At 42.3% G+C, this 13,478-nt stretch overlaps 1 protein-coding gene across 3 annotated transcripts in view; it reads right to left on the bottom strand.

Annotated features, from left to right (window-relative positions):
- Positions 1–628: 628 nt before the first annotated feature.
- The window catches only part of LHFPL3 (LHFPL tetraspan subfamily member 3), a 486,519-nt gene continuing 473,669 nt past the window's right edge, over positions 629–13,478 (bottom strand). For all 3 annotated transcript variants that reach the window (XM_070617070.1, XM_070617069.1, XM_070617068.1), the window contains one exon: positions 629–2,940. Coding sequence is in view for 1 of the 3 variants with exons in the window: in XM_070617068.1 (XP_070473169.1) it covers positions 2,912–2,940 (29 nt within the window). In the remaining 2 variants the exon portion in view is untranslated. The remainder of the gene's footprint in view (positions 2,941–13,478) is intronic.

The raw sequence follows: 13,478 nt of genomic DNA, 5'->3' as shown, positions 1-13,478 counted from the left end.
TCAATGTCCTGCATATAGTTAGTAGGAGGGGAAGAAATTAACATTCATTGAATATCTCCTTCCTGTTGAGCACAACACACGTAATTTAATTTATAGCTTCATAACAACACTATGGGGCCAGGTGTTATTATTTGTGTCCATTCTACAGATGAGGACACTGGGGCTTAGAGTAGTTCAGAGTCATATAGTAAATGAAGGATCTGTCATTCGAACCCACCTGGACAACACGTACTCAGTATGAACTATCGCAAACGGGTGGCTCATTTCTGAGAAACAGGTGCCTGTTTCCAATTTGCAAAGTGGAGATTGAGCAATTAACTGGCATTCAGGCCAAGTTTTACTTGAATGGTCTGGCTATTTACTTATCAATTTCATTCCACTGAGTCTATAAGACTCAACTTGAGGTACGTCTGTATTTGGCTAGAAAAGGCTTTGGGGAGGGTAATCATGCCTTCTACATGAGGGTCCTGCATATCTGATAAGTGTCTGCTGTTGGCAAATATTATGGAATCTGACAGCAAGGAGATTTTCTGAAGATAGTTATTCAGTCAATTATCACCTGTCACTGGATCATCTGACAAAGACAGACACTGAATGCACCGAACGTGTGCCACACCACCAAGCAATCTTTTAAACAAAAATCTTATTTTTATTTTTATTTTTTACAGAAATTCAGATATTCCAACAAATTTCTTTACATTTCCTGGACCTTAAAAAAATTACACACAACTTTTGGACACAATACAACAGAACAGAATGAGAAAGGGAGTCACTTGTGTTCTTTAAAAAAAGATAAAAACATACGTCTTATACTTAACATTTAGTGATTTACATGTGTATTACTATGTACAAATGGTACGTCATCAATGACCCATCTTCAGAGCACTGTGATATGCTAAATTACATTTAAGTTTTACGGAAAAAACTTTAAAAAACATTTGCATGTGTATAGGAAGCACTATTTCATTTTTGCAAACACCACTATTAGTGATGTAGGACTCCCAGTGGAATCTACAATTTACATGGATTAGAGAAAGCCAATCCTTTCTATTTTTATTGTAGATAAAATAGAAGGGTACCTCCCTTTAAATAAAAGATGAATTCTTGAAAAGTTGTGTGTAATTAAATTTAGTAAGTAGCATGTTTTAAATGCAGTGGGAGAGCTAATATTTAAAGCAATGAATAACTCCCAAAATGGCTAATACTTTAGAGAGAATAAGTATTCCCTTAATTTGGTTCTTTAGAATATCTATATCTTTGTGAATTGGGTTTAATTCATTTGAGCATACCTGTAACAGACTTTTAGCCATTTGAAACAAGCTCATTTATGGTGAAGAGGGCTCGTACTAGAAACACTGGCAAAAATAGGCGTGTGGTCCTAACGGAGCGAGGGGAAGAGAAATCGACCAGGATCTGTACTACTTCCGTTATCCTCCATCTGGCGTTCCAGTGATGTACGCTAACTTGATCTTAATTTTGAGTCTAAAAATGAAGGCATTTGACACGTCCATGTCTTCTGCTCAGGTATAGAACATGGTGTGGCTTACACTGATTACCCTGCCGTACACTTTAACTTGTCTTCATTCTCAAGCCATTGGCTACTTCAACATGAAATATTTTTCTGTTGTTGCATATCGGCAGGATATATGTGGAGGCTGATGGTGGGGAAGCCTGGGAGCAAAAGACCGTTGAGGATAACTGATCAGGTATAACTACTTCCAAATGCCAACAACTAAAAAAATTTGAGTATTTTTGGAACAAACGTTAGTAAACAAAAAGGCAACTTACTCCTACCAAGTTTCTTTGACCTGTATAAGTATATATTCATTTATTTCTAAGGCTATTCTTATTTATTTTGTTAGTACCACTTACTATAATTTAGAAATAAGTTTAATGGAATAATTTTTTTTTTAAACAAAAATGAGTGCCTGTCAGTAAGGAAAAGAAAGGGTATCGATTTCTGATGACATGTATGGCAAAGAAATAGAAAAAAAAGGGAGATATTTTGGATGCCTATTTATAAAGTATTTTAAATTCCTATATATATACTAGGGGGAGTTAGAAAAAGTGTTTATTTGATAGCAGCCTATATATTACATGTGAGCATCCAAGTGAAGATGAGCTTTCTATATTATTCATGGTTCCTTGATGCTGTTTCCTGAAAGACAAGGAAATCTATGTTGCTGGGGAACCCGTGATGGTCAGATGTACTTCCTGTAATATACAGCTTGATGGAGGATTAGTATATGTCAGAAACACTTTCTCAGTAACAACTTGTACAGACAGATGAAACTGAACACAGACTCGGTAAAAAGTTTGAATCGTTACATCTCTTAACTGAGTGGTTGTAACTAATTACACAGTGAAATAAATGAACGGCAGAGATGGCGAATCAAAGGTCATGGCTCCTATGAAAATATTCAGAGGCATTTCTAAGACGCTTCCTCAGTAAATGATGCTCGATCAGCCTCTTGGCTATTGAGTTAGGAATAATTTAGGATTGACTGCCTTTTTTAAAATAATGTTGAAAGATTAAAGCTTTTTGTTTTCAGTTTGATTAAAAAAGGACAGCTTACAAACCTCAGTACATATATTTTACATGTTAATTCTAGCACATTTATATTCCTCTTCCTTCAAATATTTCCTGAATGTGGTTTCTCATGAATGTTATCTGATCTTATTCAGTGGTAGTTTCCAATGAGCTGGTGTTTAATCCATGGTGCCATCTCCTTCCAGAACATGGCTCCCATCTCTGCCAATCTCAGTTTGGAAGTTGCTTTGACAAGCGGATGTTCAGGCTCGTCCATTTCCATCTCTGTACTCTCATGTCTCCCAAGCGTCTTCCTCCTTGATGTTGATGTACGAAAGCTGTTATTCGATTTGTTTAGCTGTTATTTGATTTGTTTTGTGCTCATTCTAGAGAATATTGGCTTAGCAGAACTGCAGGGGGAAGGGGAAGAAGAGAAAGAGAAAAGAGAGGAAAAAATGCATCAGAGAGATTTTTTCATATTTGTCACAGAAAAACCACAGCAACAAATGGTTCAAATACCCTTTAGATTTGTTTTCAAAGGTAGACTGAAAAGTTTGAGGTTTCTGTTCCATTTAACAAACAGCCCTTCCCTGTAAGAGGGCCCTCTACAACCCAGACATGCCATTCCCTATGCCTGGGTGAAGATTACAGGCTGCTTTCAAGGAGCCAGCAAGAATGCAGAAGGATGCCAAGCATGAGTGGTTTTTCTGCCTGGCATAGAAAGTGTCTCACTTGAGGGTTTTCCTTTTCCTTCCAAGTTCTATTTATTTATTATATAATCAACATTCCAACAGCTACAAAAGAAAAGATTATAAAGATGAATCAGCCACAATCTAATCATCTCGAGACACCAGTTGTTTTCTTCCTATGTTTCTTTCCACTCCTTAGCTAAATGCGCACTTGTTCTATATAGTTGGAATCACAGTATAGATGACATTTTAAACATTGTATTTAAAACAACTTTCTACATTTCCACTCTCTGCATTATCAGCATCAATTTCTAACGGCTGCGTAATATTCCATTCCTGCCTCACCCCTTTCCACCCATGGTCAACATTCCATCCTTAACTATTTCACTACTGTCAGATATATAGGTAGGTTTCTGGTTTTTTTGTTATTATCAATAATGCATATGTGCATATAAAGCTCTATTTGTTCTGTTAAATTCTTTCTTTAGGACGGATTCTCAGGGGATGGCTGCTTTTCCTTTTCTCTAACATATTAGGGACCATGCCTGTATTGCTACAACAAAACCACAAATAGGATGATCGATTCCATTCTTTGGATGATTTTCACAGACTTTGGCACTGTTAACCAGGCCTTCAGGGTACCTTATATGTCGTAAAGATGGGTACATGCACCTAGCTGGCCAGATTTGAGCTGAAAGAAAGCAGCATGTTGGATTTTATATCGCCGAGCACTTAGAAACACAAATTACAATAAAACAATTGGCCCGTTATTCAGTTATAGTCCTTGTTCCACATCACAAGATAAGATTATGGTTTCTGAATGAGTGCTAGGGAAACTCTGCAAGATGCTGTTACAGTTTCCAGTATTTATCCCCTTGGTGTTTTCCAACACACTTTAAAAATTCCTGTGCACATTATGATTTTAATGAACTTCTCTCAGCAAGAGAACTCAGTTACTTTAATGTACCCAGACTACACAGGGGATAATTGAAATATGATCACGTCATAATGATGATTAGTCTGCAATGATTCTCTGAGATTGAATCCTGCTGGCAGAGGCCCTGTGGAAGGGAAGGCTTTCTGCAGATATTATTTAAAGCAACATCAGCAATCCATGGGTTTTACCCAGTACTCTTGGCGCTTCGGAACCCCGAGTGCCACAGAGGCGCTCTTGCTAGATGGAGTCCAAAGTGGAGTTTGTGGGTCCATGATTCCACTGCTTTGGCATTCTTCACCCTGAATAGTTTTCAATTTAAGTGTCTGGGTTTTCCAATGACATCCTGAAAGGTGTTCGCTGGGGTGGGAGTTGTAACCATATGAAGGAGAACAGGGAAATGGGGGTGGAAAGTGGCTATGCAGGCGGGAGAGAAGCTAGCACATAGAAGTGCCTGGGGTTCTACGTGTGTGATGCAGGGTAAGAGGGAGGCAAGAGGGCAGTTCCGTTTTCTTGAAGATTGAAATAAATACACCCCTGACCTCATGCAAGAAAAGCCTGCTTCAGTGTAAACCATTTGTTGGCATCCAAGAACCAGAGACTCCCACTTTCTTTCCCAGGCTCTCATCTGCCTGATTTGGCTTTAGCACATCACTGTGGGCTGGGAAGAGGGCAAACGGGGTGGGAGGGCTTTCGCCCAGCCACCGGAGCACGAACACCCAAGCCTGGGGGGGAGGAGAGAGCTTCTGCAGCTTAGGCATCTCCCTGGGAAGATCCTGAGCGCTCTTGTAGGAAGGGAACATCTGTGGCCAGTCTCACAAGGGTTCCTGTTTACACCCTACCATCTGGGTCTGCAGCCCAGGGGATGACCAGGACAGGTGGCTCATCAACAACCCTTCTTGGATCTGCTCTGGTCTTGGGTCACCTGTAGCCTCCATGTGGCCAAATCCCTCATTGTATCCCTCACTGTAGTCTCATCATTGATGACTCAACCCTTCCATCTCCATGTGAATTGCCTTCCTCCCCTTTGAAATCCCAAACCGCTACCAACATCCTCCTTGTCTTTAGCTGAAGATATTTAAGCTGGCAGCTTTGGCCAGATGGCCGAGTTACTCAGTTTTTCCTGGGTTTCTCCCATGTATACGTGCTATTAAACTTTGTTTGATTTTCTCCTGCTAACCGCATTTTAAATTATTTGACCAGCCATAAGAACCTTATGGAAAAGCGGGGAGGAATTCTCCCTCTTCCCGTGCAGGAGTGAATGGGAAAATGAAAGAGTGAAGCCAGTGAGCCTGGCCTGGACTAGAGTAAGGCGAGGGAGGCTCCTACGGCACAAGATATAAGGAGGCACTCACTCTCAGGGTCGTGCAAATGCAGAGTGAGTGGCTCCTGAAATTTTGCACATTACAGGCCTGCTTTGCTTCACCCTAGTCCTGGCCCTGCCCGTGAGCACAGGCTGCTCCTCAGGAGGCCTCCTAGGAGTGTGCTTGAGTCTGAGTTACTTAGACACTGCCACCACTGTGTATTTTTTCCTCCTAGTGCATGACATCACCACGCAGCAGGAACCCTAGGGCGTGGGAGAATTCGGCAGACTGTACTAAGGCTAAAAAGAACCAGCATATCTATTCCAGTGGTGATCAGAACGTAAACACTCCCCACACAGTATCCGGAAAACTCTTTGCTGGGGGAGTAAAATTAGAATGCTACTACGATTACACGTGCATGATGAAGAATTTCCACCTGAAGGCTTGCAAAGGGTTAGCCCTCCAAACACATTGGTGAAGCCAGTACGTGGAAGAGGCTAAAAGACAGGGTTTTCCTCTCCAGATGTTGCCATCACTCCTTCAGTTTACTGACTGTGAAACACCAGGGCAGTGTGCAGAAGCCGGTGGAAGCATTAGTGTGGTTACACTGTGATCTTCGCTTTGTAAAGCTGATACCGGCTCAACACAAGATTGACGTAAGGGAAGCCATATTGTAGAAGAGAAATCGTGCTGTAACTTTGAATGACCTCTGAGTAACGAACCCAGCTGGATGTGCACCCTGCAGGAGATCTAACTGCTTTGTAGATCTTATGACCTCTGCTTGCGCAGGTACCACTCAGCTACAATAAGACGATAACTTTGTTCTTTTGAGTTCCTTAGGAATGTGATGACCCCTAGACAGTCAATCCGGTGTGGCAACTCCCAGTCTGTAACACCAGAGGGTCAACATTCCTAACCTCCTCCCCTGTAACCCACTGGCCTATATAACTGCTTCAAGATTCTATGCCCCCTTAAGATGGTTCTTTTGGACATTAGTCGGCCATCTTCCCCCTTGCTAGCAAGCTGTAATAAAATGCCCTTTGTCTGCCACCATCTTGCCTCTTGGCTTTTGTCTCATGGCCACCAGATCACGCCCTTTGTGCGGTAACAAAACATTCTGCTTTTTTCGAAAATTTTGCTAATGTTTCCCATGCCCCACAGATGTTGCATAGTGCAAGGGAGGCAATTTAAAAGATGTCACATTCTCCCAGGTTTGTACAGGGCAGGACTGAATAAATAAGTCATTCAATGCTGCTTTGGATCTTTGTTCGGTCGGGTTTGTCCTTGTAACACGTCATGGACTCTGAGTCGCCCATGTTCTATTTCCAAAGGGCTCTTTACAAGTGCTTTTCGAAGCTGTCATTTGAATCGCCGCTCAGGAGAGCAGCGTTTATAATGGCCACATTGTCCAGGCTGTCTAAATGCTGCGTTGTTGAATTTTCCATGTGTTTGTGGACTTTGAAAGGTCTCCTGTGGTCTGCTTCTGCTGCTTGTTCCTATCTGACCTATTCAATTAGGGCCTAGAGCCCCCACTATCAGGATGGCTGGGGGGCAGGCACCGTCTGAGCGTCTGAGCGAGAAGAATGCTTGGTGGGAGTGGTCAGGCTTTTAGCGGAGTGGCTTGCTGAATCTTTGTTGTGAAAATGAGTAAGGGAGGAATTCCAGGCCATTTTTTCTCACTGGCTATGCAAGCTTTGCCATTTTCTCCCATTCCATTGTTTCAAACTGCGCCTACCTCTAACGGGGTCTTCTGACACCCTTCATCTCTGGGAGGTTGAATACGGTCCCCTGGAAATAATATCTCACCGTCTATGTCCTGAGATGCTCTAGACGTGATGTGCCCCAGTGGGTGTGGCTGCAGATTCTGTGCCATCCCTCCCATTGAGAGGTGAGGTCTCTGTCCCCCTCCCCTTCAAACTGGGCTTTCAGAGTATAGGCAGCTCATTTTGTATTGTGGTAAAAAAAATACATAAAATAAGATTTACCATCTTAACCATTTTAAAATGTACAGTTCAGCAGTGTCAAGTACATTCACATTGTTGTGAAACAGATCTCCAGAACTTTCTCCGTCTTGCAAATTTGAAACTCTATAGCTACCCAACAACACTTCTCTTTTCCCTTCTCCCCCATCCCTGAGTAACCTCATTCTGCTTTCTGTTTCTAAGAACTTGATGATTTGAGATAGCTCCTATAAGTGGAATCAGACAGTATGTGTCTTTTTGTGACTGGCACTTTTCACTTAGGATAGCATCCTCAAGGTTCATTCATGTTGTAGCATGTGACAGGATTTCCTTCCTTTTTACAGCTGAAGAATATTCCATTGTATAGATACACCACATTTTATTTATCCATTCATCCATCAGTGGACATCTGGGTGGCTTCCATCTCTTGGCTACTGTGAATAATGCTGCTATGAACATGGGTATAAAAATATCTCTTTGAGACCCTGCTTTCAGTTCTTTTGGCAATATACCCAGAAGTGGGATTTCTGGATCATATGGTAATTCTATTTTTAATTTTTTGAGGAACTGCCATAGTGTTTTCCATTGCACCATTTTACAATCCCACCAACAGTGCAAAGGGTTCCAATTTCTTCACATCTCTCTACTGTTAGTTATTTTCTGTTTTTTTTTGATAGTAGCCATCCTAATGGGTGTAAGGTGATATCTCACTGTGGTTTTGATTTGCATTTCTCTCATGATTAGTGATGTTGAGCATCTTTTGAGTATGGACAGTATCTGATTCCCTTGCTGGGGTGGCCACAGGGAGAGGTCTTGGTAGTACTTGGTAGTACCTGGAGAGCAGGAAGGGCCCAGAGGAGCCCAGCTTTCTAGCCATCCCTGCCAAGGGGCCCACATGTGAGTGAAGCCATCTTGGACCCTCCAGACTGATAACTAAATGGCAAGCAATAGGATAAGTGTATATAAGGAAGCCATTTGATGTAAAACTAGTTTGGCCTCACCTTGTTTTTTCCAAAAGGGCCTGATGTGGCCAGTGAGTATGGCTTGTGTATATGCTTTAAGTATTTACTATGTCCCAAACACAAGATATCTTTAAGATAAAGATGCAACTTCCCCCACCTCAGCATTTCCTTAAGGATATGCATCTCTCCTTAGGCTAGGGATTGATTGCTGACCACTGTGACAATCCAATGCTCTTTGATGGTATATAACCACTCTGTGCACGCCCACTTCTTTGGAGTGCTCCGTTCCTTTGTGAAAGGACTCTCCTGGGCTATATGGTCCTCAGATTGGCCCATAATAAACTCACCCCAATTTTGATTTATAGATTGATCATGGATTATTTGCATCAACAAGACCACTCAGCCACCTGCTGAATCCCTCCAAGTGACCCTAGTTGATGCTACATGGAGCAGAAGAATTGCCCATCTAACCCCTTCCCAAATTCCTGATCCACACAATTGTGAGATGTAATAACATAGTTGTTAGGAGCCATCCTAATGGGTGTGAGTTTTTTCACCAAACTTGACAAAGTTTTAAGCCACTAAGTTTTGGGACAGTTTATTACACAGCAGTAGATAACTGGAACAGTGGGCAAATGCCCTTTCTCTGACTGTGGTTTAGATTTGCTGTATTAAATATACTATAAATGACCTGTGTGGCTGGACAGCTGGCACAGTGCTCACAGGTCATAAAGAGTGCCGCCATCTTTGCGTGGTATTTTCCTTCCAGACACATATTTCTAGAGAAGCAATACCTGAAACCCCAACCTCCACTTACTGGTCTACCCATAGTCTCTCTTTGGACCATCATTGGCTGGTCCCTCAAGTGGTCTAACTGTAGGGGGTTTGGATCTGTGCTGAAGATAAACGCATGCTCACAACATACTTTTGGAGTGAATTAAGGTCTAACACTGATTTTGGTTGCAGATTGGTTAACACCAACTTCATAGGTGATTAGAAAGTCTGAATTTGTTGTGGTTGTTTGCTGTGTAGTTGGCCAGGAGGTTGATGAAAACTGGGGTATATGCCCACTGTTAATCTGCACTTACATGCCACCCTCCCACTGAGTCCCCGTCAGCACACTCTCTGGCCCCTGACTGCAGTGATGCAAGAAGACAGCTGGAGAGGAAGCTGCGCCGCAGTTACCAGCCTTTCTGTATTCTCTAATGTCTTCTTACCCTAACCAGAAGGGCAGCACCAGTACTTCTTTCTGGGGTTTATAATTTAGTTTGCATCCAGATTCTTAGTTGCTCACAGCGCAGACTTTTCAACTGGCCTGACCTAATGCGTGTGACTGCGCCTGCTTAGCGCTGAGGCAGAGGGACAGGCAGTGGGGAGAAGGGAAAAGACAACAAAGTATTATGATCTTTGGCTTTTTCAGGTGGGACTAGTGACTGTGTTTACATTTGGAGAACAGAGAACAAGATATAAAATAGAAATAACTTACTCCTGAAGACGTCCATCACCCGATCTGTCATACTTCATTTTGGTTTCTTTCCATCATATTACAGTTTGTTTGCTTCTTAGCACTACTCATGATCTGTAACTATCTCGTGTAGTTTGCTGTTTTCTCCCCCATCAGAATGTGAGCCCCAGGCCATCAGCACCTCCTCTGTCTTGCTCACCAGCGCCCCCCCAGCTCCCGGGTCAGAGCCTGATCTATGGTAGGAGGTCATTAATTACTTGCTGAACAAATGGAAGAATTAAGAAATAGAAGAGGCTCTCCCTCTCCCTACCAGTAACCCATTTGGTCAGTGCTTCTCAAACCTCAATATGCTAAGATTTGCCTATCTTGTTGAAAATGCAGATTTTGATTCAGTAGATTGAGAGTTAAGCCTGGAACTTGCATTTCTAACAATGTTCCAAGTGCTGCTGCTGTGGCGGGTACCACACCCCGAGAAGCAAGGCACTGGACTGAGCTCCTCGAGGCAGATACTGTGTTCTCTTCATCTTTCTATTCCCATCTTAATGAGATCCTTGACGTAATCGGTGCTCAAAAGTTGTTTGTTTAGTAAATAAATGAAACCAAACCAGGCACAGGAATCTATGAAAAACCTGGCAAATCAAATCTTAAGAGACTGGCGGAGGACTCAGTGACCTGCCACCTCAATGTGGACTTCTGGGGGCTTTCGATTGCTTCCACCTCAATCAAGGAGCTGGGCAGGGGATGAAGAGGCCGGGTGGGCTCGGGCTCTTTCATCCTGAGCCCACAGATAGAGATTTTATCTCTTGGTTGTAACAATAATTTTTTTTTTTAGTACAAATATGTGGAGAGGTAGCTGGGAAATAAAAAAACGTACTACCTGAGACCATCCCAGTACATCTTCTTTCCTCCTTTCTTCCCCTAGGTTCTTCTTAAAAAAAAATCCTTTGTATTCTCTGCTTTTCTTGCTGTCTCTCTTTTTCTCTCTCTCTCCTCCCCACCTCCTTTTCCATCTGACGTGCTGATTTCAAACCAGGAGAGCTGGAGGAAATCGCTACAACTGCTCATCTGGCCACGGACGTAGATCTACTTGGCTGAGAGGGGGCAGAAAATGGCCTAAGAATCGGGTCCCGATAATTTTGCGCTATTCCTGTATGCAACGGACAATTAGACTCGGACATTGGGCACAACGCTTTCTCAAGTGAGCTTTTCTAGACAGTAAGTAATTCACGAGAAGACATTTTGATCGTCCATTCATGAACATCTCTCTTCTCTTCTTCCTCCTCTCGTCCCCATTAAGGAATACTGTCAAATCTATTCAAAGCAAGAAAACAGGCACAGTTACTTGCTAGGCTTTCCTCAGGCACGTTGAGAAGAGAATTTTGGTGCTGATTTATTAATCCTACCGATATTGACTGTCCGCTTTTAACATGAAGCCGTTCCATATTTTACACAGGTTGAAAGGCTTTTGTTAGTGAAGCCCCCAAAACACATCCACGGCAGAGTGAGACCGTAGCGCTCTCAATTCTTAGCACATTTCACAAGAACTAATACAGGGGGAGTCAGTCTTAATGTGCCTTCCCCGCTTCAGTGACTTCTACGCACTCTCCTGAAATTCTTCATAATTGTTTTGCCTTCTCATTTCATGAACTAGCTCATGACTAACACTTCACTATGTGGTCATGACCTTCCTTTAAAAATATAAATAAAAGCAAAAACAAATTGAGCATTACCACACGTGAAGTTGCAAATTATGGAACCCAAATACATGTTGGCCTCTCAAAATGATAGATTCATCTCTGTGTGCTGACATTGACTATTCTACCTCCCGCATCTTGCTCTAAGCTGCTTCTCCTTCCTGTAGGGGAAAGACTACCAGTGATAATTTGTATCCTTTCCGTGTTCCTTGCTTCTGTCCACACTTATCTTGCGGGAAGGGTGCTTTTCTCTCTCTCTCTCTCTACAAGATCTGCTTCACAGGGTTTCTCTTCTCCAAATGCTATCTTGGGAGTTAACTGGACTTCCTTGATAATATAAGTTTCCTGCTTTTCTTGGAGGCATCTAGTTTACTGATTAAATGTACATGTTCTGGAGCTATTTTCTCTGGCTTTGATTCCTAATTCCACCACTTACAGGCTGGGTAACTCTAGAGAAGCGTTTTTTAACATCTCTGTGTTTCATTTGAAAAATGGAGGTACCCCCTGCCCAAGGCTGTCGCGGAGACTGATGGAGATGATGTTTATAAGGTGATTAGGACATAATGAGTAAACCCGACAAATAGGAAGAGCTCAATAAATGTTCACAGGTTTGTTTTGTTTTAAATGTGGAATAGTATAAGTAGCACTATGTCATTCCAGAAATACCACATATATACACTAACCAAGAGTAAATCATGGAAGCATTTACTTTTCCCTGAGACGGGATGGCCGATGGTCCAGACTGGGGACACCGGAGTCAGTCTGGGTATGAGCTACAATTTTGCCCCTTATTTCTGTTCTCTTGGGCACGTTACCTGGCCTAGTGTCCTCATGTGTAAAATGGGGATTAGATTGGCCTTGCTCATGCATCTGCCGTGAGCGTTAAATAAGCTAACATGCAGCAAGTACTATAATATGTTAACTATTGATTATTATTGTTTGAAGTCGGATTTTTACCTTGATGTTGTAGGGACAAGCAAAAAGTGAAAATAAGAGGCTTAATTCTCCCTGTTGAAAATAAGAGAAGAGCGTTCTTCCCTTCTCCAACCCTTTTCTTAGAGCATTTAGAAATCTTGTAATTGTAAATTTTCTCTGTTTCTTTGAAATGTGGGTAAATCTTTTCAGAAACTAAATAAGGCTCTTGACAGCTTTATGGCCCAGGAATGCCTTTTTCAAGGGCCTGGGAGCTGTCTGTTTGAAATGTAAACATCAAGGGCGATAGCACCCTATCTCCCAGTTTCTGGGGGAGCCTAACATCAGGGGGCAACTTGCTCCAAGTTGCAAAACCACTTCGGTCATAAAGATAGGAGTTTATTTTTCCTTTGTACAAAATCAATTAACGAACAGATGGTCACCCTCGAGGAACCAGGTAAATCTAGGGTGAACCGTCTGTGACAAACGGTGCTGTCAGGTCTTCTCGAGGCCCAGTTACCACTCACCCTGACAACATGGATGCGTTGGGTCACCTCTGCTTGGCCATATAAGAGTGAGATTTCTTTCCGTCTTTGCAATCTCTTAGCAGATGGCCTGTGATGGGCATCACATTCTGGTTTAATGCTCATTCAATCATAAAACTCTTTGCTTTTTCTACTACCATGGAGAGGTTTTCTGCGTTGGGGTAAGATTTTGTTTTTAATGATATTACCTGGACAATGTATATGGATGTATCTGTATTTGTGCATCTAATTGCCGTTATGTAATGCCTGCCCTCTTTTAGCACACAGCTTACAATAGGGAAGGGACTATCTTTCGAAAATTTCTCAGAAAGCACTAGAATCTGGTTAATAAGCAGATTACTTAAAACTATGTATAAGAACCCAACTGATGCTCCCCTTGCTTCTTCCTAACTACTTGACGAGCTTCTGTGAAATTCCAGTAAGGCGGAGCGCCGTAAAACGGTAAACTCATTCTCTCCCTCAGGAAGTGGTGAGGGTTTCGT

The sequence above is a fragment of the Equus przewalskii genome, chromosome 4 (assembly GCF_037783145.1).
Source record: "Equus przewalskii isolate Varuska chromosome 4, EquPr2, whole genome shotgun sequence".
In the NCBI taxonomy this organism is placed as follows: Eukaryota; Metazoa; Chordata; class Mammalia; order Perissodactyla; family Equidae; genus Equus; species Equus przewalskii.
This window is presented reverse-complemented; position numbering and strand designations above follow the sequence as displayed.